The sequence below is a fragment of the Ochotona curzoniae genome, unplaced genomic scaffold, assembly GCF_017591425.1.
Source record: "Ochotona curzoniae isolate NIBS_2020 unplaced genomic scaffold, NIBS_Ocur_1.0 contig_1, whole genome shotgun sequence".
NCBI lineage: Eukaryota > Metazoa > Chordata > Mammalia > Lagomorpha > Ochotonidae > Ochotona > Ochotona curzoniae.
The window spans coordinates 44458309-44483210 of record NW_024464918.1 but is presented as its reverse complement, the minus strand read 5'-3'; the positions used below and the strand labels follow the sequence as shown (position 1 = coordinate 44483210).

At 54.6% G+C, this 24902-nt stretch overlaps 1 protein-coding gene across 2 annotated transcripts in view; it reads right to left on the bottom strand.

The window, feature by feature from the left end:
• Positions 1-7555: 7555 nt before the first annotated feature.
• The window catches only part of TRIM36 (tripartite motif containing 36), a 32264-nt gene continuing 14917 nt past the window's right edge, over positions 7556-24902 (bottom strand). For both annotated transcript variants that reach the window (XM_040977122.1, XM_040977130.1), the window contains exons 3-10: positions 23966-24291; positions 23176-23322; positions 18976-19071; positions 17534-17787; positions 17253-17377; positions 13889-14179; positions 11273-11570; positions 7556-8034 (exon numbers count right to left, since the gene is read on the bottom strand). In XM_040977122.1, coding sequence (XP_040833056.1) covers positions 7680-8034; positions 11273-11570; positions 13889-14179; positions 17253-17377; positions 17534-17787; positions 18976-19071; positions 23176-23322; positions 23966-24291 — 1892 coding nt within the window. In that variant the 3' untranslated portion in view covers positions 7556-7679. The remainder of the gene's footprint in view (positions 8035-11272; positions 11571-13888; positions 14180-17252; positions 17378-17533; positions 17788-18975; positions 19072-23175; positions 23323-23965; positions 24292-24902) is intronic.

Here is a 24902-nt window from a genome sequence, read left to right as displayed (position 1 = left end):
GGCATGCCCACTTCCGTCAACTTGGAGAAGCCCTAGCTTCTGCAAAGAGCTAGGAGACACGAGGCCAACCTCTCCCAGAAACAGTCTCCGTCAAAGAAGAGGGAAGGGAACAAAGCCCCCTCCCCACCTACCAGGATCAAAGCAGCAGGAGCTGCCAGGTAAACCCCTGTGGCGAGAGGGTCCAAAGAGACCCCCAGACGTCCACCCTGGGGGGCTGGGCTCGGTCTCATCCTCCAAAACCTCCAAGGGAGTGTGTTCCCATTTTGCACATGAGTAAACTGAGACCAGGAGAGGCTCTCGTTCTGCTGAGGTCACAGCTGGGACAAAGGACAGCAGAGGCGACTCCACGCCAACCACCTCTTCCTCCGGGGCCCTTTCACTGCAAGCAACCTGCAGGCAGGGTGTCCAGGAAGTGAGCGGAGCTCAAAGTTGCTGCAGGCCTCCCAGGAGGCAATGGGCGTGGGGAGGAGAGGATCCACTTCTCCCTGTGTGCTCACAGCCCAGCAGCCACAGCTTTCCTGAGCACCCCGACGAGCCACAGACGACACCCAAGGGACGCTACGAAAACCACCTCCGAGACCAGCTGCTCCGGCTCATAGATTTTCACAGCCCTTGCCTTAGAACAGTGTGGGCAGCACAGCCAGGAACTCCAGCAGACAGGGCACAGATGCCCCTCGGGGCTGGCAGGCCGCGTGTAGGCTGTCGGGGGCAGAGACGAGGGCGACGCCGCAGTGATCAACTCTGGAACCAGTGGCAAGCAGGGACAAACGAGGGACGAGAAGACCCAAGGAGCTCTAGGTGGACACGCATCCATGTAAAACCAGAATTTCAAAATCCTAAAATCCCCCAGAGAAACACAAATGGTCTAAAATGACCCCAGACTCTCTCGCACTATGTCAACACGAAAAAAGCCATGCCCTGGACTCACCTTCCTCTGAAGACGCAGCTCATCTCCCTCAGAGACTCGGCTGTTACCTACAGCCGCCTCCTCTGCCGGGGGCCTAAACGCAGGTCAGGACAGGCTCGGGGACCAGCCCAAGGGGTGCCAGCGCCCAGTCCTGCAGCTGAGCGGCCCTGCTGGGCTGCACCTGTGCCTTCTGCCAGCCCCCACGGAGGCTCAACGATCGTTCATCGGAGGTTGGCCAAACGCCAGAGGGCACCCAGACTGGAAAGGTCTAGAAAATGGCCAGCGGAGGCTGCCACGCATGGGCCACCAGCACCTGAAAACAGTTAACAAAGCCACAAAATGGAGGCGAGCTGCGGCCGTCTCACTTCCGGACTCGGGGACGGACATCATGGATTCCAGTGACTGCGCTTCAACTCAGTCAAGCACCGGGGCCACGCGACGCCACTCTGTCCTGTAGGCCCGACTTCCCTCACGCTGAAGCCCCTAAACTCACACCGTCCCGGACGAGACGCTGACGTACGGAGAGAAGGCAAAACACGCCCGGGGAGCTGCGTGCCACGACAGCCACGGAGGCAGCAAACACCTGTGGTTTGAGGCCACGCGGGGAGCCGCTGTGGGAGGGCCGGCTTCGCAAAGCCACGGGCCTGGCCGTGGGCGGCGTGGGCTTCCAGGTCCTGGCGCCCCCAGATGAGGATTCAAAGCGAAAATGCGGGTGTGATGGCATGAAGGAGGGAGGCACACCCACACCGGGCGTGGGCACCCCCCGTGGGGAAGAGCCGCCTACAGAGGCGCGGGGCGCTGCCCACGACGGGAAAGCCTGGGGACACAGGCCGGCAGCCCCCGCGGGGAGGCAGGCCCTGAGTACGCACGCGTGGGGCGTTTGAGCAGGGGTTTCCTGGGAGCCCCGCGGCATTTCCACGCAGTTGACTCACCTCGCGCGTTCCCCGCGCAGCCCTGCAGCATCATGGGACAGCGGCGCGCGGTCGGCGCGTGGGGTCGGTACGGGGTCGGCGCGCGGGGTCAGCGCGCAGGGGCGGGGAGTTAGTGTGGCCCGGGGCTCCAATTGAGAGCAAAGGAGCGAGAGGGAACACAGCTGAGACTTCTCACCTTTTCACATTCTTCCTGCAGGGTCACAGGTGCGGCAGCCATGAGCGCAGACAGGCGTGGAGCGCACCTGGGCAGAACCAAAGTCCGGCTCTGTCCGCAAGGGCTGGGAGCTTTCCGTCTCATGGACGCGGACACAAAAGTTACAGCAGGGCGAGGCCCTCCCCTGGCAGGGGCCATCTGGTAAAAAACAGACCACAAAATCGAGCCCCCAAGTAGCGAACCCCCAGTGCAGCCAGTGGAGAACTGTCTCCGAAAAGTGCTCCAACAAACGAGCTTCCCCAAGCCTGTCACCCTGCCAGCCTTACCTGCAGCTGGCAGGAGGTGGGTCCAGCCGCCTAGGACCCCCCTCCGTGGGCCCCACCCTCCCAGAGCCCCACCCGAGGCCAGCAAGCCCCCCAGGCACTGAGGTGCTTTTCTGCAAGGCCTGATGAGCCAGATGTAGTTTTTGTAACTCCACTTTTGTTCGGGGCACAATAGAGCAGGTAAACACGTTTCTGTCCTGAATGCTGTTGGAAGCATCTGGTGCCCTTCCTGCCAGCGCAGCTCCTGGGAGGCCCGCCCCACTGAATCCCACCCTCGCCCCGGCAGGAGAAATGCACTGAGATCTTGACTCCTGGCGCTGGCCCCTGCCCAGCCCAGCACCCAGGCGTGGGATGAGTGAGCCAGCAGATGGAGGGCGCCGTCACTTCCACTGCACCACACCCCTGCCTCAGATAAGAATTGCAAAGCAGAACGTGGAAGCCCCACTATGCACCAGATGCCGTGTGAAATGCTTTGATGTGTTATCGAATTTGCCTGCATGTCTTCCAGATAAGATGGAGCCTGCTGCCTGAGAGCTTGTCTGATGGCGACAGCTACGTGACAAGCTTCAGTCAGGAGTCCAAACCACTCAGGTTCCAAACAGGTGTCCTAACCAACACATGCACAGAAGAATCCATTAAGCTCTAAGCTAAATGCTAAGAGAATTTCTGCCGGCAAAAATAAAGCCAGCACCTAACTTTGCTCAATGCATTGTCATCCAAACTGTTAGTCTCCCCCCTGGTCCCAAACCTATAAAACCACGGAGACAAGCCTTTTTAAAGATCTATTTTTACTTGAAAATAAGAGGGAGAGAGAGACAGACAGGCAGAGAGCTCCATCCACTGGTTCACTCCCCAGTGACTGCCATGGACAGAATTGTGCTGGTCTAAAGCTTGCAGACGGAAGCTTCTTCCGAGTCTCATGTGAGCGTGCAGGACCCCAAGGACTGCTTGGCCACCCTCTGCTGCTTCTCCAGGCTGTGAAAAAGGAGCTGGACCGGACGAAGAGCAGCTGGGACACGAACCAGTGCCCACATGGGTACCAGCAACGCAGGTGGAATGTTACCATACGCACACCACATCCCATCTCCCTCCCCACAATGCTAGGGCATATTGGTTATACGGCAAGGAGCAACTCTCATACCTCAAAGCTACGGGCAGAACAGGTAACCTACAAATCTTAACAGAGCAATAGTTCCTGAACTACAAATGCTTGCATATAGTACTGGTGTGCTTTGCTTTCAAAAACAGAGGTATTGGGTCCGGCATGATGACCTAGTAGGTAAATACTACTACGCCAGGCCCTGTTTTTTTTGTTCTGAAGGTTTATTTTGTTTGTGGAAAGGCAGATTTACAGAGTGAAGGAGAGAAGGAGAGGAAGATCTTCCATCCACTGGTTCACTCCCCAAGTGGCCACAACAGCCGGAGCTGAGCCAATCCAAAGCCAGGAGCCAGGAGCTTCTTCCAGATCTTCCACACAAGTGCAAGGTCTCAAGATTTTGGGGCATCCTCTCCTGCTTTCCCAGGTCATAAGCAGGGAGCAGGATGAGAAGTGGGGTCACCAGGATCAGAATCGGAACCTATATGGGATCCCAGTGCATACAAGGTGAGGACTTTAGCCACTAGGCTACCACACCGGGCACACTCCTCTTCTAATCCAGCTACCTGCTAATGCACCTAGTGTATGGGGGCAAAGGGAGTGACCCAAGTGTTTGGATGAACGGAGGTCCTTTGCTTTTGAAGATGAAAATAAATCCATAAAATGAAAAGTTATTCCTAGTCCCAAAACAAAGAAACATGCCATTCTCTGGTCCTGACCCAAGCAGGGTGCCAAGGAGCTCCACCTAGACTCCCCAGGAAATACGGACAGCAATGTGTCTGACCCTGTGGAAATGCCTTAGTGGAAGTATTCTATAGAAGCTTCTAGAAGGTATAGGGCAACACACAGAAACACTAAGGAAATAGACAATCATATAAGGAACTCCATACCTACTCGGTGTCTCGAGCAGTAGCTGGAGTGTTCAAATCTTCCATTTTCATGACCTGATCTGCTTGAGGAGGGCTCACACCTCTGAAGGCAGGCCTGAGGGGCGGGCGTGCGCTGAGGGGTCGGGGAGGCCTATGCTTTGTGGCTCTTCCTCCGCACGTGGGCTTCTTGACCCAGCGTTTCTCATTCTGACACAGAGGTACAGCTGTAACAGCCACGTGTTATTATTTGGAGGGGACGAGAAGCCAGTACAGTGATGACAGTGCCCTCCCCTGCACCTCAGGACCAGAGCGAGGCGAGGCTGTCCCTGGAGCACACGACAGGTGCCCAGGGGCCACGGGCTGCGCACCCAGAAGGCTCTGCCCAAGACGGAGCCAGCAGCTCGCGCTGCCCTCACACGCACGTCCCCCAGCTGCTCGCCCCAGGCCCACACAGACCACCAAGGAGCATTGCAGGGCTCTGAAAGCATGCAGATGGTGCTTCTAAACACAGAGGTCACATAGACTCCAGGGGTGGGAACAGAAATAGGTGCAGGAGAAGAACATTTTATTTAAACACTTTTGTACATTTTACTGAATGTGGTTTTTAAGTCAGACTGGAATCTGTACTTGGTGTATGGCACATTTGGTTAGCATGTTCCACGTCTCACATGCAGGCAAGTGAGTTTAAAGAACTCCCTTCTAACCTCCGTACTTCGTCCTTGCTTGAAGGAGAAGGCTGCAGCCAAGAGACAGCCTCAACAGGGCGCAGCTGAGACTCGGGAGATGCCCAAAGTCAGACGCGGCAGGCTTTCTCTGGCCCAGGGCTGCGCCCCTCAGCAGGCTGTGTTCCGGAATGCAGAGGACCACACCCCCGCCACAGAGTCAGCACCATCCTGTGCCCCAGCCCTTGTACCTCTTCCCATGCCACTCACTTGTCACTCCACCCCCTGCCTCTGCCAGCCCTGGCCACTGCCGTCCAGCAGGCATGCCCAGCACACAGCCCTGGTGATCAGGCCTTGGCTGTGGCATCTGAGGACACCTCCAGCTCTTACTGCTGGGCAATAGCCCCAAACCTGAGGAACAGATGCAGGCCCATTCCCTGCTGCCTGTCCTTGTCCCCATGCCTCAGCACTGTGTGTTCCCTGTGGTCAGTCAAGCAATAGTCCTGGGAACCAGGCAACTCTACTTCCGGCACAGCCCTGCACTGCGTGCTGTCCTGAAGCTTCCCTGTACCCCAGGTTTCCGTGTGGCTGTCTCCGTCTCCTCAGAGGGGAGCCCCAACAACCAGATCTGACTCAGCTCCCCTTCCAGGGGAGCAGGCACCACCAGAGGCTGGCGGGTTCGCTTCCCACGCAGCAATAGCATGGCTCTGGCTTTTGGAAAATGAGTGAAATTGTTCCTAATCAAACTCAAACATACTAAGGTCTTTCAGGTTTATTTTTGAAAGCAGAGTCCAAGAAAAACATGTAACTCCCAGGACATTCTCACAAACAAATGGATAAACCTCACTTAACATGAATGCAAATCCGCCTCTGAGGATGCCAGCTTTGGGGGGGGTTCTCCCCGGGGAACACCTGCCCGAGATGCCCCTTGCTGGCCCTGGGACCCTCACGGCGCCACCCAGGGCCTGCTTGGGCTATAGGCCATGACGGCAGAACACCCCACCTCCTCTGACCCTCCAAGGAGCAGGTGTGAACACGGCGCTGAGTAGCTGCGCAGGACCGCGGCCTGGCTGGGACTCTAAGAGAAAACTCTGCAACCCACCAAGCCTGTGCCCCTCCCAACAGCTGAAGGAATCTGAAAGTAAATAGAACAACCACAGATCTGATTAAAATCCAATTCATTACGGTCAGAAAGATGGCAACGCTCGGGTCAGTTGCTCCAGCGAGAACGAAGGCTGACAGAGGTGTAAGAGTATTCGCGCAGCACCTCGGCTGTGACAGCTAAGCTTCACGGCCGTAATTCCCAGAGCACACACTAGACTCATCACACTTGACTTCCTTTCAATGTTTATTGAAAATGGAAGAAAAATCAGGTGAGCAGCGAATGTGCAGCTGGACAAACAAAATGGCTTTCTAGTTCCCATTAAAGCTCTGTAGTGAAAACCGTCTGCCTGAGGTGTTCCCACACGGCTTTGGAGGGTCACCCAGGCCATGCCTGTCCTCAGCAGGGTCCCTGCACCTGTGCTCAGCTGAGCCTGTGTCACCTACTCACACTGCAGGCCACCAAGACCACTGCCATCCTACAGGACACCTCCTCATCACAGCAACCCAGGCAAGCAGGTGTCCCAACAGCAACCATCGACTGACACGAACATACAGCTCAAGCAAAATGGGATTCTTTGAATTAAAAAAAAGTCAGCTTTAAAAGGATGTATGTCAATTAAACTTGTATTTTTACTTGCTTCTGGTTCCAAATGTTTATTGCCAACAGTGATCCGTAGAACAGCCCGTGTAACTGAACAACCTAGCAACTATGAACTTTCCCAACATGCGAACGTATGCCAGGAAAGCCTCATGTGTGACACAAGTACTTAGGCCAAAACAATGGCAATGCTGGGTCGCAGTAGGAGGGCCAAGGAGACGAGCCTTGAACACCAGCCCATCGCTACTAATATTCATGGAAGCAACCCATTGGCATAGGGACACGTTTTCACAGAGCAAGGAAAACAAAACTGAAGATAAACTTTTCTGCAGAGAAAACGAAGTTCTTTAGAGAAAGACTGCTAGCAAGGACGGTTTCCCACGGGAAATCGTGTTTGCCCTGGAAGCTGGCAGGTGGCCACCCCGCCCGGCCAGCAGAGCTCTTCCACTGTCCTGAACAACACAGTGTGTGGTCGGAAAGCACAGCGGCACTCGTTTTCCACGCGATATACTCTTAGTAGCTACTTATAGACTTTAGAATATGGAATTCTCCACTTAAATACACTACCATTTTTATGGCCTGTTACTTTTCACCTATCTATAACTTTGCTTTTGTATTAAACAAATGTGAGACAGACTTAGTTCTAATTTCTAACCATAAGGCATCTTAAAAATATCTTCTTAGGACATACACATGATATTAAGAAAATGAAAACTCAAACACAAAAGAAGCATAATAAATACTTTTGTGCCCCTCCCTCCCAGGAGGACAGGTCAGCAGGACCAGCCGACATGACACTGAGGTGGAGCCCGTGCTCACAGAGGCACCGCCTCCACCCAGGCTGACGGATGCGTGTCCTCATTCCTGCCATGGGAAACACAGAATGGAACGCGGGAGACAAGGCTGGGCGGGTCTTCCACGGTGTAAGAATCGTACACGACACAGAGCGTGGAGAGGATCTGTAATTGGTTACCAGGCGACACAAGGCATGGCTTTGCTTGCGGTTCTCATCCCAGTCACCGCAGGGGTTCAAGCTACATGACCTCTTGGTATTCCAAGTACTTGGCTGTGACCGGCTCTTCCAGCTGGATCCCCCCACTGCCCATCAGTGCGAAGGCTGGGTACATGGTGTGCGAGCAGTCCACGGGCCGTTCGTACAGGCACCTCATGTGCTCCATGTCATAGAAGCTCACCTGGCCTTTGTCACAGTCCAGGCAGATCCCTATGCTTGTGGGCATGGGCAGAACTCTGTCTTCAGGCTCATTAGAGGACGTCGGTGACTTGGGTATAAAGAACTTCTTCATGCCGACGGTGACCAAGGTAAAAGGTTGTGAAGAATCAAAGCTTGCATCTTCACTTCCGCTGTCATGGCCGCTGTCTTGCTCATATCTAAAACACAAGACAAAAACAAACTAACTTCACCCACATGTCTTCCAGTATCCTCAAAACCTCTTCACATGACAAAATACACTGATTCAGAGTTGTTAAAACAATGTTTACATCAAAAACTGCTACTAAAATGTAGTCAATTGAAAAACAGAGACTATTACAATTTAGAACTCTGCTGGACGTGGCCTCAAGGGCCTTTCCCCTCGACCTCCACCCAGGTCAGGATCCTAACATTCACTGACAGTAAGCACAGGTAGCTGGGACGCAGGGGACGGGTCAGACACCAGGGCACACAGCCACTCCCCGAGCAGTAAGAGACAAGGTGTGTGCACTGCCAGGAGGCAGCCCGCTGGCACAGAGGGCACACAGTCACACCCCGAGCAGGAAGAGACAAGGTGTGTGCATTGCCAGGAGCTCTCGGCTGGCCCTGGGAACCCCACACCTCAGCAGGATGTCTGAGGGCCATCAGTGGTTTCCGTGTCTCTTACAAAGTGTTCTTAATTCAGCTGTTTGAAAGGCAGCACGATGCAGAGGGAGACGGAGGGAGGCCTGTCTGCTGGTTCACTCCTGCGCAGTGGAATGAGATGCCAGCATCAGAGGCCGAGGCGGCACCTGTGATGCCCCACAGCCCTGAGGACACGGATGCACACTGCTCCCCTCGCGCCCGGGCACAGCCCACATCTTAGACATTAGAGCTTTCTGCTACTTCTCACACTACAAACTTCGAAAAAATTAACAATACCATTCAATCATGTGTACATGCCGCTATGATTTAATTGTTTCTAATATTCATAGTGATGTAAAATTGTCACCACTGCACAAACTTTTTATTAACTTTTAAAATGTATTGAGCAGCACATGACAGAGAAAGAGATCTCTTGTATGCGTTTACTCAGTCTGTGGATGACAGCCACAGCCGGGGCCGGGTCAGACCGAGCCAAGAGTGTCAGCTGCAGCCGGGTCTCCCCAGGAGTGTCAGCTGCAGCCGGGTCTCCCCGGGGCGTCAGCTGCAGCCGGGTCTCCCCAGGAGTGTCAGCTGCAGCCGGGTCTCCCCGGGGCGTCAGCTGCAGCCGGGTCTCCCCAGGAGTGTCAGCTGCAGCCGGGTCTCCCCAGGGGCGTCAGCTGCAGCAGGGTCTCCCCAGGGGCGTCAGCTGCAGCCGGGTCTCCCCAGGAGTGTCAGCTGCAGCCGGGTCTCCCCGGGGCGTCAGCTGCAGCCGGGTCTCCCCAGGAGTGTCAGCTGCAGCCGGGTCTCCCCAGGAGTGTCAGCTGCAGCCGGGTCTCCCCAGGGGTATCAGCTGCAGCAGGGTCTCCCCAGGGGTGTCAGCTGCAGCAGGGTCTCCCCAGGGGCGTCAGCTGCAGCCGGGTCTCCCCAGGGGCGTCAGCTGCAGCAGGGTCTCCCCAGGGGCGTCAGCTGCAGCCGGGTCTCCCCAGGGGTGTCAGCTGCAGCCAGGTCAGACCAAGCCAGGAGTGTCAGCTGCAGCCGGGTCTCCCCAGGGGCATCAGCTGCAGCAGGGTCTCCCCAGGGGCGTCAGCTGCAGCAGGGTCTCCCCAGGGGCATCAGCTGCAGCCGGGTCTCCCCAGGGCGTCAGCTGCAGCAGGGTCTCCCCAGGGCATCAGCTGCAGCCGGGTCTCCCCAGGGCGTCAGCTGCAGCCGGGTCTCCCCAGGGCGTCAGCTGCAGCAGGGTCTCCCCAGGGGTGTCAGCTGCAGCAGGGTCTCCCCAGGGGCGTCAGCTGCAGCCGGGTCTCCCCAGGGGTGTCAGCTGCAGCCAGGTCAGACCAAGCCAGGAGTGTCAGCTGCAGCAGGGTCTCCCCAGGGCGTCAGCTGCAGCCGGGTCTCCCCAGGGCGTCAGCTGCAGCAGGGTCTCCCCAGGGGTGTCAGCTGCAGCCGGGTCTCCCCAGGGGCGTCAGCTGCAGCAGGGCCTCCCCAGGGCGTCAGCTGCAGCAGGGTCTCCCCAGGGGTGTCAGCTGCAGCCAGGTCAGACCAAGCCAGGAGTGTCAGCTGCAGCAGGGTCTCCCCAGGGGCGTCAGCTGCAGCAGGGTCTCCCCAGGGCGTCAGCTGCAGCCGGGTCTCCCCAGGGGTGTCAGCTGCAGCAGGGTCTCCCCAGGGGCGTCAGCTGCAGCCGGGTCTCCCCAGGGGTGCAAGAACGCCAGCACTTCATTCATCTGCAGATGCTTTCCAAGAACAGCTGAGATTCAAGCTGGCACCCACATGGGAGGCAGGAGTGCCAGGTGGCTTAACTGCGTGCTGCAAGAGCAGCCCCCCCAGATTTGTCCTCTCCTTCAGAACTGGGATAGTATCCACAGAAGTCGAAGCTGCTGTCCAGGCTAACTGACCTTTCACCTACACTCCATCTCTCGGGAAACGGAACTCCTTTGCTGTGGAAACACACCCACCATGACCAACTTTGTAAAGAACATATGCTAAAGTTGAAGAAACTGGGTCCCAGCGCAAAGGTCCAGCATCCCATCAACCGGAAAGTATGGCAGCCAAGCGCATTTCACAGTGTGTACGGGTCATTTCCATCATGCGTAAAAACAGCCCTAAACTTAAACACTGCGCAGCTCCATCATAACCAAGCCCGCTCAGGTGTGCACCCGTGTGCATCTCATTATCCTGCGTGTTCTCACACGGGCCGGCCACGCGGCACAGCCAGAGCACCCACATCTACTTCAGAAATAACAAGCATGCCCCAGCACACTTTGGGGTTATCCTGTTCAACAAGTTTACCTTTAAAGGCATCAGCAAACTTTAAATCAATAAAGAGCTCAGGGTGGGCGTTTGGCACGGTAGCTGAGCCACTTAGGATAGCCATATCCCATCCTGCCTCTGCTTACCTTTGAGATAAAGCGAGAAAAACAGAAGTGATCAAAAAAAAAAAAAAAAAAAGGTAAGGGGCTGGCATTGTGCTATAGTGGGTTAAGCTGCCACCAGTGGTGCTGGCATTGTGCACGGGCACCAGTTCACGTCCCTGTTACTCCACTTCCAAACCGGCTCCCTGCTAGTGCGCCAGCGAAGACAGCAGACGGCCCAAGTCCATGGGCTCCTGCCACCCATGTGGACGACCTGGAAGAAGCTCCCACGTCCCGGCCCAGCCAGGGCTGCCGTGTTCATCCGAGGGCCAACCAGCTGAGGGAAAAGCTCTCCCTCCATCTCTGTAACTGCTTTTCACGTCCTTTAAAATAAACACGCAAAGAACTCAGCGCGGACGCCATCGGCAAGCAGCGCGCCAGCACGTACCGTGGGCTGGCCGTGTCCCGAGGCGAGCGGAGCCACTCTTGCAGTTTATCGCTGGAGGCCACGCCCACTTTCACCAGGTAAGAGTACGGCTCCACGCGCAAGGCCCAGAAGTGCTTGCCCTTGGTGATGCCAACGTCGCCGATGATGTAGTCCAGCGTCGTGTAGTAGCCCACCTGAATACGCTCGGCAGCGAGCAGGATGTTGAACCCGGCTCTGCTCTCCACCCGGTCCCGCTTCAGGCTCAGCAAGAGGTGTTCATTGTTGTAGCCGCATTTCTCGTCAAAGAGGAAACTGAAAACTGAGCAGAAATCAACCCGCCTGTTAGTCTGAAGATCTGTCACAGAAGCTTTTCCAGATAGGAATTTCTTAGAAGAGACAGGGAGAGCAAGGCGTCACTGGCCTCGCCACATGACAAAGGAAAGCAAACGTGCCAGGCCTGGAAACTTGTCTGATAACGACTTGACAGTCAGTGCAATGGTGCAATTGGTGAGTCCTCTGCCTACAAGTGCCAGTATCTCATATGTGTGGGTGCTGGTTCATGTCCTTCTCATAAGGTGGGTGCTGGTTCATGTCTTTCTCATATGGGTGGGTGCTGGTTCATGTCCTAGCTGCTCCAACTCCCACCCAGCTCCCTGTTTATGGGCTAGGAAAGCAGTGGAGACCCTGCACCCACATGGGAGACCCCAAGGAAGCTCCTGGCTCCTAGCTTTGCATCAGTTCAGCTTCATTTGCTGTGACCATTTAGGGAGTGAACCAGCAGATGGAAGATCTTTCTGTAAATCTGCCTTTCCAATATAGATGTCCTTATTTAAGCAAATAAGAACTTTACCTTCTCAGTCAGACAGCAAATAGGAGAAACCTGGTGCATTGTGTGTTTTTTTAAGACTTATTTATTTTTATTGGAAAGGCGGATATATAGAGAGGAGAGACAGAGACGAAGATCTTCCGTCCGATGATTTACTCCCCAAGCGGCCGCAATGGCCGGAGCTGAGCCAATCTGAAGCCAGAAGCCTCCTCTGGGTCTCCCACAGGGGCGCAGGGTCCCAAAGCTTTGGGCCATCCTCGACTGCTTTCCCAGGCCTCAAGCAGGGAGCTGGATGGGAAGTGGGGCTGCCGGGATTAGAACTGGCGCCCATATGGGATCCCAGCACAGGCAAGGCAAGGACTTTAACCAGTACGCCATTGTGCTGGGCCCACATTGTTTTAAAGAAAAACACAGGCTTGGGGCTCTGAGAGACCTTGCAAACTGCCCAAAGCCTGACCCAGCCTTCAGTATCCTCTTCTGTGGAGTGGACACAACTTACCTAGGTCCCTACTGACAGAAGGCCACTGAGCGTCAGCCCAGCTGCCAGTCATAGGGGCATGCCCGCAGTGGACAGTTAACTTTAGAAAGGAACCTGCAATCTGGGTGACCACAGGGGTGCACCCCAAAAAGTCAGATGCATGATGGTCCCCAAAAGGGCAAATTCAGAGAGGCACAGGCAGAACAGTGACAGTGTTGGGGTGCAGGGGGTTCAAAGTTTCCCTCAGGGATGATGCAAAAGTTCTGGGGGCTGAGTGGCGAGGGCAGCACAGGGGTGTGCGCGCCCTGAACTTAAAGCCACTGGGCCGCAAGGCGGGGGACGGCACGGTCTGTTGCAGCACAGCTTCCGCAGAGCCCTGCAGCCCAGGGGCCGCCATTCCCCAGCAGGTGATGCCCACCGAGGGGCAGACTCCTGCGTCCCCCCAGGTGGGTGCAGCCAGAGGACAGGAGGATCGTCTGGCCCCAGGCTCCACCCCCCACCCCCAACAAGAGCACTGAAACCAGCGAGGCGCCTGGGACTCTTCCTGCTTCTATTTTTGGTCAGCGACTGGAAAAGAATGTGCAAATAGCACAAACCACCAACTATTCGACTTAATATTTATACATTGACACCAAAGCTCTCAATTGGGTTCTACTGAAATTCAGTAAAGAAAACTTTTAGCCAACCCTGTATGCTTCCGCTCTGATGTTCCCAGCAGAACTGAATACCCAACAACGGAGAACAAATGCACCAGTCTCGTTCTATTTTGGACAAAAAGGGAAGGAAGGGCAGGGGCAGAGAGCATGAGCACACGACCACGAAGCGTGGGTGGGAGACGAGGTCGAAAGCAGAGCAAGTCTCCAAGCCTCCGAGCTGAGCGGCCCGCCCTCCCAGCTCAGGGAAAGTGTGCGCACACACAGATCTATGGAATTCCTGATGACGAGTTCATTATGCCCAGGGCCCCCTCATGTGCTGAGAGTGCAGAGTTGGAGCAGCCAGCCTGGAGCTCAGTGGAACCTGCACAGCAGGGACAGTGCAGTGACACAACCTAAAAACACCTAGCTGGATGCCATGTGGGAGCGACTCCCACAAACACAGCAAGGACCACAGCATGACTCCAGTGGAAAACTCCAAGACACAGTCACACCCTTTAAATGCTGAGTCCTCAGCCCTGTACTACCCCTCCCCAAATGCCTGCCTGCCTCGGTTTCCTCTCATGCAGGCCTGCTCGGTGTGGCCTCCCCTTGATGGAGTCCAGCAAACGCTGCGGTCTGCACGGAGACCCTGAGCGGTGCATGTCAGCGAGGTGTCCTGCACCTTGGGGCCCCGGTACCTGGGGCGGGCGGTGTGTGCAGAAGCAGCTCCCTGCTGCAGGGGCTGCAGATGGAGCCCCGGTAGGCGCGCACTCGGAAGGCGTAGCTGCAGTTGTCGTCCAGGCCAGACACGACCTTGCTGGTGCCGCACACCTCCACTTGGTTCCACGGCACCATCTCTTCCTCTCTGTCCACCTTGCGGTACTCCAGGACGTAGCTGTCGGCTTTCCCCTTTTCGGGGTGCTGCCACGTGATCAGGGCGCTGTTGTAAATCTTGCTCTGCTCCTCGCATATCTCAGGCACGTCCAGGCCTGCAGGGAGGGGACAAGGTCACAACTTGGGACCTTCAGGGTCCAGGTTTTCCCAGGGCACATGTGGTGTGAACCGTACTTTACGACTTCCACATTGCCCAAGAACTGCCTCAATCTATAATCCTACGTGTAAGAAAAAGCACAGGAATAGATATTAAAGCAACACATTTAAGAAAGATCGACCTAGACTCTATGCCTTAGAGAGCTCTATACATGAGCCAAAAACACAGAATTACACTGTATAAAACTTCCAAGGTAGCAATTATACTATTTAATTGCAACTTAACTCTTGGATTTATAACAGAAAGGGAAAAGAATAGTAACACACAGGAGGATAAAGACCCATTTGGGGCTGGCGTGTTGGCTCTATTGGCTAACCCTCTGTCTCCAAGCACCTGCATCCCATATGGGTGCTGGTTCTAATCCAGGCTGCTCCACTTCCCAACCCGCTCCCTGCTTAGGCCTGGGAAAGCAGTAGAGGATGGACCAAAACCTTGGGACCCTGCATACATGAGGGAGACCCAGAAGAAGCCCCTGACTCCTGGCTTCGGATCAACTCAGCTCTGGTCATTGTGGCCATGTAGGGAGTGAACTAGCAAATGGGAGATATTTCTCTCTCTCCTCTCTGTAAATCTGATCTGATCTGCCTTTCCGATAAAAATAAATAAATCTTTAAAATGAACAAAGTTAAAAAATTTTTAAAGACCCAAATAAATCTAATAGTTGTTAACAATTGAAGTTTTTAATCACACACCTTCCACCTACTAATTAATAGCTATGGATGTGAAATCGTTATATGATCTCCTGTCGATAAATAACTACTTTAGTATTTTAATATCTAAACTTTGTGAGGAAAGCAAATACCGTGAACTCTGCGTCACTTCCTTCCCTAGCTCCTGCACAGTCACAGAGCAGGTAACAGGTTACACTGCTAAGAAAACAAAGAGCTTGCATGTACAAAAATGTTAAATAACACAGAGGTCCTCCCTGTACCGACCTGGGAGGAGCTGAGCCGGCCTCTCCCCCAGCGACACTCCACAGGGTGGGGGAAGCAGTATTCTACAGGTTTCTAGTGACTATAACATCATAGCTAAGTCTTCGGGCATATGCAGAATCCTTCCCACCGAGTTCCTAAGCTTGGGTCACAGGGTTGGGACAATAAGCTGTGGCATTTACACTGTGTGCACACACACGCAGGCACACTTACATCCCATCACAAACTGGGCTGTGAGGTGCAGTCACAGACCAGGAGAAGGGCATAGCGTGTCTGCACAGTGATGACCACGGAGCCACAGGCAGACCTAGAAAGCCACTCCAGACACAGGCTTTAAACTGTTAGCTTACTCATTTTCATCTTACTTGAAAAGCAGAGGGACAGGGAGAAATCTTCCATCCACTGGTTCATTCCACAATGCTGAGCCGCACACAGGGACAAAGCACTTAGCCCGGGTCTGGCCTGTGGGCCACAGCTCCCAGGCCCTTAGCCCTGCTGCCTCCCGGGTGCGCGTTAGCAGGAAGCTGGCTCAGGACTCAACATAGGGGCTCTGAGATGGATGCAAATGGCTCCAGAAGTGGCTTTTTAAAGGATTTATTTGTATTTATTTGAAAGGCAGAGTTATACCTGTTGGGTATTCAGTTCTGTTGGGAACATCAGAAGAAAAGCATACAGGGTTGGCTAAAGTTTTTTTTTACTGAATTTCAGTAGAACCCAATTGAGAGCTTTAGTGTGAATGTGTAAACATTAAGTCGAATAGTTGGTGGTTTGTGCTATTTGCACATTTTTTTTTCCAGTCACTGATCAAAAATAGGCATTCTGGCTGTTTGTGAGAATTCTAGCAATGGAAAGCCTCTCTCTCTGTCTCATCCTGATGAATAAGTCTGTATTTTTAAAAGATAAACAAACAAATGTCGTCCGATCAATACATAACCGGCTGAGGGACAGATTTTCAAAGAAAGGCCACAGTGATCAGAGCTTTTATTTTTAATGAGCTGGGTTTCCTCCAATGTGCAATTCCCCACACCCACCCGGCCAAGTCCCAAAGCCATAACCGCCAGGTCAGCCACTGTCCCCCATCACCGGAAGCTGAAGTGCGGGAGGCCAGTGCCGTCCCATGAAGTCTCACCCCCTACCTCCCCACACCTCTGCGTGGAACTGGACTCCACTCCAGGAAGAGGGGGCACAGCCCAAGGGGACTGATCCATGCAGAGATGGGAGCACTGCAGGCCAAGCAGCGGCCTGTCTGTAAGCTAACCACGAGCCTGTCAGTCTCCGCCTCTCTCTGCAAGACTCCCGGCCCTTTCCAGAGTCTGGGCACTGACCTGGTGTTGGGGAAAGGTCTACAGGTCTATAGGGCACTGGGTGGGCGGACCAGGCCTGGGGGCTTCAAAACTCCTGGAGAGACTTCCTGGCAGATGAGCACAGGACACTCGTGAGGACACTCCTGGGCAGCTCTGGCCAGCAGTTTCCAGCTCTGCCCCAAAGACACGCCCCGCTGCCCAGAGAAGCCCCAGGCACGATGCCCAGTGTGACTGTGCTGATGGCAGAGAAAAACCAGGAGCAACTGCCTCTCGACAGGGAAAGGTCTTACTCAAGAAACACCGGGGACAGCTAAAGGACAGCTTGAAGCAGAAGCCGGGGTGTTCACAGAGCCCCACCTTGAAATGCTCAGCAAGCTGCACTGCAACACCACAGTGCCATGCTGGGAAGCACAGTCATGGAGGCGTCCCTTTGGCAGAGTGGCCGGAGCCGCTTGGGGCAGCGCGTCAGCCATCAGGGTACTGGGCTTCGAGTCCCGCTTCCCACTGACCCCAGCTCCCTGCTCATGCACACGTGGGACGCAGCAGGCTGCCTCAAGGACTTTGGTCCTGGCACCCAGTGGGAGTCCTGAATTGGGTTCCTGGCTCTTGGTTTCACCATCACCAAGCTCAGAGCAACCAAGAGCATCTAGGGAGAGAACCATGGCTGGGAGCGCTCTCAAGTGCCCTGCTCAGTGTCCCCCGATTCAGAGGGACACAACAGGCTGGGCAAGCACAGTGCCCACCTGCAGAGCCCGCGGTTCCTGCTGAGACTCACCGCTGGAGAAGAAGGACAGCTCCCCCAGGAGTTCCGTCTGCTTCGTGGTGTTAACCACATAGTCTTCGAAAGAAGTCTGGGCAGCAGGCCGGAAGCTCTTCAGGGACTCGGTAGCCTTCTGTATCCTGCAGACACACACGTTCCCTGAGAGCGGATCTTTACAAGGGCAAACCACACCAAGCACCTGCAGTGCCGTGAACAAACGCAACACCCTGGCGAGGCCAGAGGCCCCTGCCCGTGAAGCCCAGAAGCCAGAAGCAAGAGGCGGGCCACGCGGGTACCTGAGATGCAGCTGTTTGGCCGTCTGCACGAAGCAGGACTGGTCCGTCTCCTTGAGCACTTCCTGGGCGTAGCCCACCAGCCCACTGTTCTCCAGAAGGCCCTGGTACTCTTCCACTTGGGTCTGAAACTTGTCCAGGCGGAGTTTCTTGGAGGCATCGATGGCTTTCAGAACAGAAGACTTCTTCTCTTCCAGAACTTCAAAGAGCTTCTCAAAATGCGTGAGCGCTTCCTCCTTAGCCCGCTCGCCATTGCACTGTGACAGAACAAGCCACTTTGGCCTCAGCTTCGCAGGGCACTCACTCCACAGACCTGCGAGCTGTGTCACAGCTGCCCAAGCCCGGAACAGCAGCAAAACCTACGCGGGGAAGTGGTGTTCCCACACCCGCCGGCACACTTGCCCCTCAAATCAAAGCTTTCCGAGCCAGAGCAAGGGTCCTGAATTTTGTTACAAACAGGTCAGAGAAACAAAGCCATGAGAAGTATACACTGTTTGAGTATCTCTTTTCTTTTTAAGGGCCATTATTTTTTCTAACTTTGTGAGGCAGAGGTGTGTGCATGCACGTGTAGGGAGCAGCGACCCTCTGCAGGTGCACACCCATGCAGCCCACAGGGCACCCTAGAACTCAGCGAGCCTGCAGGGGCCACCAGCATCCTAACAGCACAGTGCCATGCCCCGTGATGCTCAGCCAGCATCCGTACAGAGGTGTCCTTCACTGGGTCTGGCGTCTCGCTGCCAACACCCTTGAAGGCTGCAATGCATGGCTCTCCACAGTTGCAGATGGCTCCTTCTGCTGGCTCCAGGACTGTGGGTGTGTGAGCAGCTTCCACTCGGCCTGGCACACTCTCACACGAGCCTCTATCTAAGACATGTGGCATGCATATCAGGAACACCTGGAGACAGGCTAACCTGCCCTTATCGACCCATGGTGGCACATTTTCCAAAAGCAATTTGGTAATCCGGTGAGACCTTAACCTAGTGGCTAAGATGTGTGTTAGGTCCATACTACAGTGCATGGGTTTAGTTCCCACTGCTGGCTCCTAATTCCGGCGTCCTGGACATCCTGGGATACAGAAGGTGAGGGCTTGAGTTGGGTCTCTGCCACTCACGTGGAAGACCCAAAATGATTCCTGGCTCCTGGATTCCCAACTGGCCTAGCCTCTCTTTCCCTGTCAGCATCTCTCTCCAGTGAACAAATGATTTAAAACTATAAAGTTTCAAAGTAATCATGGATGTCCCTGAAGGTTCTCCTTGTGATTCCAGAGCAGCTGGCTGTCCCCGCCCTGCCCTCCATCTGACCCTCCAGCTCACTGTCTGTGCCACTATCCCAGCCCCAGAGTGGCCAGGGCAGCAGGATGCCCGGCGCAGTGTGTATGACACCCTCGGGGCTCCACGAGCAAAGAAGGAAAACCACGGCAGCACTCAGGCCACTCTGTCACTCACCTCCGTCTCTTTCATTAGCAAGTTGAGTTCGGAAATCTGACTCTTCACCTGGCTCTCCTTGCCAATGAGGTAGTCAATGTCCTTCGACAGCTTTTCCTGTGGACACAGAAGGACGGAGCTATGTGGGCACGATGGTGAACACACAGCACCAGCCCATCCACCGCCTGTGACCACACTGGTACGTCACCAATGGTGACCACTGACCACTGGCATTGGCGTGCCAAGTGTGGGCCTTGGGGACACAGGCCCAGGGACACATGGACGGTGGGACACAGGTTGGACAGCAGGAAAGGGTGGCGATGCTGAGATGCGGGCTGCTGCCACCATCGCACTCACTCCCCACCCTCCCCCGAGACACACGGAGGGGCAGAGAATAGGACTTCCCCTCTGAGTCCATCACCACCACCTCCTGCACACACTCAGCAGGGACAGCAGCAGGACCTTCCCTGCCAGGGCCAGATGCTGAGCAGTCACACGGGACTAGCCGCAGATTCAGAGGGCATGTCCCAGGAAAGACCCTCAGAGCACAGAGGCTGAGGACAGCCCGGAAGCTTCCCCGATGACAGCCCTCACAGGACATGAGGAACAAAGAGAGGACAAGGAAAGGACGGGCAGCAGTCAGCAGCACATGTGCGCCTGCCCACACAACTCTCCTCTCCTTCACGAGCCCAGCGACAGACGAAGGCCTCCCACACGGACACAGCTTCGGGGCCCTGAAGGATGTCGAGTATAGGGACACATAAGCCAGCACTGAACACACCGGCAAGGGGAAGGAGTGCCATGCGGCCAGCAGCAGATGAGCAGAGCCACCTCTGGCCCTGCGACCTTCTGTGTAGACAGCAGCAGAGACGGACGTGGGCCATTACAATCCAGCTCAGCGGGTAGGTGCTGCACCTAGCAGCCAGATGCCCACATCCCACAGAGCAGTGCCTGAGTTTACGTTCCAGCTCCCAATGCCAGCTGCCTGCTGGTGACAGTTCAAGGAGCTGGGTCTCGGCCAGCCACGCAGGGGCCCAGGTGCAGTTCCGGGGCCTTGGCTTCAGCCTGGCCCTAACCATTGTGGGCATTTGAGATGTGTGTCTGATGCGAATCAACCAAGCAAAAAAGGAGGGATACAGAGTGTCATCCACCCATATTTGCCCTGAGTATCTGCTCCATGAGTCTCTTGGTCTGGAGGAACCCCACAATGGTGTCAGCACTGCCCCCTGCTGCGGGAAGTCAGAGTTCACTTGTGGGAAGGAGAGGTACGCAGTGCCAGATTACTACAGCAAACACAGCCACACTCTTCAATTCCAACCTACACAAAGCAGAAATCACATCACAGCGCATCATGTACAAGCAGAAAACAAAGCTAGCAAGAGAACACACACATCTCCCCAGGCAACCAGGCAATATTCCCTAGTAAAGCATCAAGCAGCCTTACAGAGAGCACGCTGTACGGGAGGACTAACCAAGTGGCATAGCCAACAGCCACAGCACACACACTCACACCACAGCACACACACCCTCACTGGAGCACACAGACCATCACTACACACCCACATAACCACAGCACACACACTCACACCACAGCACACACACCCTCACTGGAGCACACAGACCATCACTACACACCCACATAACCACAGCACACACACTCACACCACAGCACACACACCCTCACTGGAGCACACAGACCATCACTACACACCCACATAACCACAGCACACACACTCACACCACAACACACACACCCTCACTGGAGCACACAGACCATCACTACACACCCACATAACCACAGCACACACACTCACACCACAGCACACACACCCTCACTGGAGCACACAGACCATCACTACACACCCACATAACCATAGCACACACACTCACACCACAGCACACACACCCTCACTGGAGCACACAGACCATCACTACACACCCACATAACCACAGCACACACACTCACACCACAGCACACACACCCTCACTGGAGCACACAGACCATCACTACACACCCACATAACCACAGCACACACACTCACACCACAGCACACACACCCTCACTGGAGCACACAGACCATCACTACACACCCACATAACCACAGCACACACACTCACACCACAACACACACACCCTCACTGGAGCACACAGACCATCACTACACACCCACATAACCACAGCACACACACCATTACAGCACACCCTCACCGGAAGCCAGCCCTCAGGAGGTGGAAAGCAGAGCCTTCCCTGCCCGTGTAGGCCCAGCACACAGCACAGCCTCCTGTGACACCTCCTCTGTCTATATAGGGACCAAAGGTGGAAGGAATGACCACAGAAACCACCTTCGGGGGCTAAGGCCTAAAACCCTGACAAAGGCAGGACTTTGCTCCTTCCCAAGTCCAAATCTGGAAAACAGCATGTCCTGAAGACTACGTAAAATGAAAGGCCCATCTCAGAGCCTATGATTTAAAAACCTGAGACACACATGCAACAAATTAACACAGCAGCTACAAGAAAGCTCAAGTGTATGTTACAACAAAGATTTCTCTATGAAACTAATCTTACAAGTCTATGGAAGACAAACCAGCAAGAAACGGATTCAAAAATGTAATTATAGACAGTGGTAGAAAGGGCCCCATTGTGGGGGCAAAGTCTGGATTTACTCTCCCACGCAAACTACTGCACAAAATGCATGAAAACCCGAAACCGCCAGACTCCACCCAATAAAGCAGAGGTCTTCTTGAAGGACACCTGCGAAAAGGACCCCTGGTGGCCCCGGCCAGCTCACTGTCGGGACAAGGCGTCCGGTCCTGGGACTGGGAACTCGAGGGGAGCCCGGGGCCTCCCAGGAGCCAGCAGATGAAGCTGCCAGGGCCGAGGGTCACACCAGTAAGGTTTGAGACCTTACCAGGAAGAAAGGAGCAGACACCCCACCACACACCTTGCAAATCAACCTACATGGGAGCCAAGTGCAGGGGCCAGGAACAGGGTTGCCCGGGAGGCTCAGGAGCAATTCCAGGGGCTCTCCCATAGGTGGGGAGCGCCCCAGCTCACTGGCTACCAGGAGCTGATGTCCAAGGGGTCTGATCTCACTCAGGTCAAATCAGCTCACTACTAAAAACCACTCTCACCTGTTAACGAAGCTTTAGAGCAACACCCCAAAGAAACAAAGGTCCCCACAACAAGGTGAAAATCACAGCACCTGGCTGCCAGTCAACGCTGACCTGGCAGGGAAAGGAGCAGGGACAAGTAAACTTAGGCAACTGATCAGATTGACCTGGCAATGAGGGAGACAGAGGGTGACACAAAACAACAGGAGTGCACCTGCATTCCAGCGCTCGCAGGCAGAACCAAGATGGAGCTCAACACAGACATACAGCTATGTGCATGACATCAACGGGGACACACATGCATGCAAACATGGTTAAAATGGAAGAAAACGATTAGTATGAGTGGCTGGCTTGTAGATGAACTAATTATTCCACTGTCCACTTCATGTTCATGACCAAATTTTAAAGTTTGAAGAGGTCACCTTACAAAGCTGAGACTGGAGTGGGTGTTCCATCTCCCAGTGAGCAGGTGCACTTCCCACAGGCTGACGGGTCGTGCATCAGGCTAACAAAGCAGACGCCAGTCCCATCAGGACGCCTGGCTTGGTAACTGCCTCTGGCTGCTGATCCCAGCCTCTGCCGATGCAGACTGCCAGGCAAGGGTGATGGTTGAAGGCACCGGGTCCCTGGCCCCCAGCTCCCCCCAAGTCATCACTAGTACCTGGGGAATGGACCAGCAGATGCAACGACCCCACATGTGTGTCTCTGGCCCTCCTCACTCCCTCTGTGTCTCAAACACACAAGAACTAAAGTTGACAGACAGGAAGGAATGCCAGCTCAGCAGGCGAACAAAGTCTGTAACAATTCCATAGGCTAGGTCTTAAAATAGCTTCAGTCCCTCAACAGCATGTCATCCCCCCACACTCAACAACACAGACACTGGGCTCACTTGGGAACCACAGCAGGGCGTCACCTCTTGCACCCCTAGTGTAGGCTTCAGCTGGCAGCAGGCCCCCAAAGTGCAGCCGATCAGAAATACTTGACATTGTGAAGTATTTATGGTAAGTGTGTACCACAAAATTAACCATGATCTTGTCAATTAAAAACTTGGGAGACATGAGTTTTGTTTGTTTTAAATCAAACCTCGGTTCCCCAGTCGAGCCAACTCACCTTCAGCGTCTTGTAGGCACTGCTCATGGTGGTGACGCGGTGATTGGAGTGGTTGCCCCCCAGCTTGCAGAGGTGGCACACGGGCCTCCTGCACAGCTCACAGTACATGTTGATCCTCTCCGTCTCGTGCTCCGGGCACATGAGAATCTAATGGTCAGAAACAGTCATGTGACCTGGGAAAGGTCCCTCATCACCGCGTGAGAACAGCCTGCAGGTGCAGATGCTGCAACGCCCCAAGAACTGCCTGGGAGTCAACACAGAAGTTCAACAATTCTACACCTGGAGATGTTATCTCTTCTCATTTGGTGATAAGAAAATGACAAACTCCCTATCAGACCCAAGTGGCACACCTACCCAAGCCAGAAGGGCCCTCTGACCCTAGTGATGTGGTAGTTCTTAATGATCAATATTTTCTGAGGCATCATAACAGCCTAAGAGAAACTATGGCCTCACCTTGCTTTACAAGGAAACTATTACTATCAAGTCTTTCAAATAACAACCAGTCATGGTTCTGACTCATTCTCTGACACCATATGAAAAGCTACTTCCTACCCAACTCTTCCGGGCCACCGTGGGGCTCGTCACGACAGCCACAGATGGTGGCGACCATTCCCACTCTGGAGGATGTTCGGACAGTCTGCTCTTCACCTGGTACTCAACGCCATGGCTAGGGACTCGCTGAGCTGCAATCTTGGCTCTGTCTACTGGGGTATTCAGCCCCGAAGCTTCCACCCTTCCACCTGCCTTTTTCACAGTCCTTCATGGCTGGGTGCCCCACATTTGCACTCACCTTGGGCCTGAAGTTGGTGGTGGGGCCCACGTATTCGTGCTGCGCCTTCACGGTGCCCCATGGGTGGTAGATCTTGAAGCATTCATTGCAGTAGCTGGCACTGCAGTCCATGCAGCTCTTGGTGGACTCCTGGGGGGGCGGCTTGCAGAGGTCACACATGATGGCCGTGGCCGCCCGAGCCGCCTGCCGGTACCTCTCCACGATCGTCTCCAAGGTGAAGTTACGGAACAAGCCACTGATCCCTCGTTCTCCAAGGTCCACGTCGTGCTCACAGCCAGGACAAGGGAAAGAAGTCGTCCTAGGAGTCAAGGAGTTGCGCTTCCAGCCTGTGTGATCAGTAAGCCCTCGTTAAATCCCACCAGCGGGCTAGGCAAGAGGGAGGACACGCATCTACACGCAGGTCCCCAAAGAGGGATCCCCAAGTTGGCTCCATGCGGCAACACTGCATTCTAATAACGGGTTCTCTTTGGAACCGAAAAGGCAAGCTCAAGCTGCTAAAGAGGCGCCAACTCCAAGAGAAAGAGGAAACCCGTATACCATCCCAGGTTATGAAGATAGAACATAACACTACATGGGGCCAGGATGCTTCCAAATGCAGCGAGCGCTCATGGTGGCGGGGTGCACCACTCTGCAAGGCCCCAGCCGCAGCTGATGGAGAGGAGCTGGGCTGGCGCGGAGAGCAGGGGACTTAGGGCAGGTCCGTGAGAGAGTTTAAACTGTGTGCAAAATTCTCCATCATGTATCGCACATGTGACACATTTCCTGGTTAAAATGCCAGACTCACAAGGAAGCATGTGAGAACAAACTTTTTTAAAGAACCACGAGGGCGTCCCCAGTGTAGTATTACTGTCTTATCTGGAAAATGCAGAAGGGAGGGTTCATGGGTAGCCAAGCACAATCTACAGAAGAGTGAAAAATGCATTCGTAGACCTAGAAG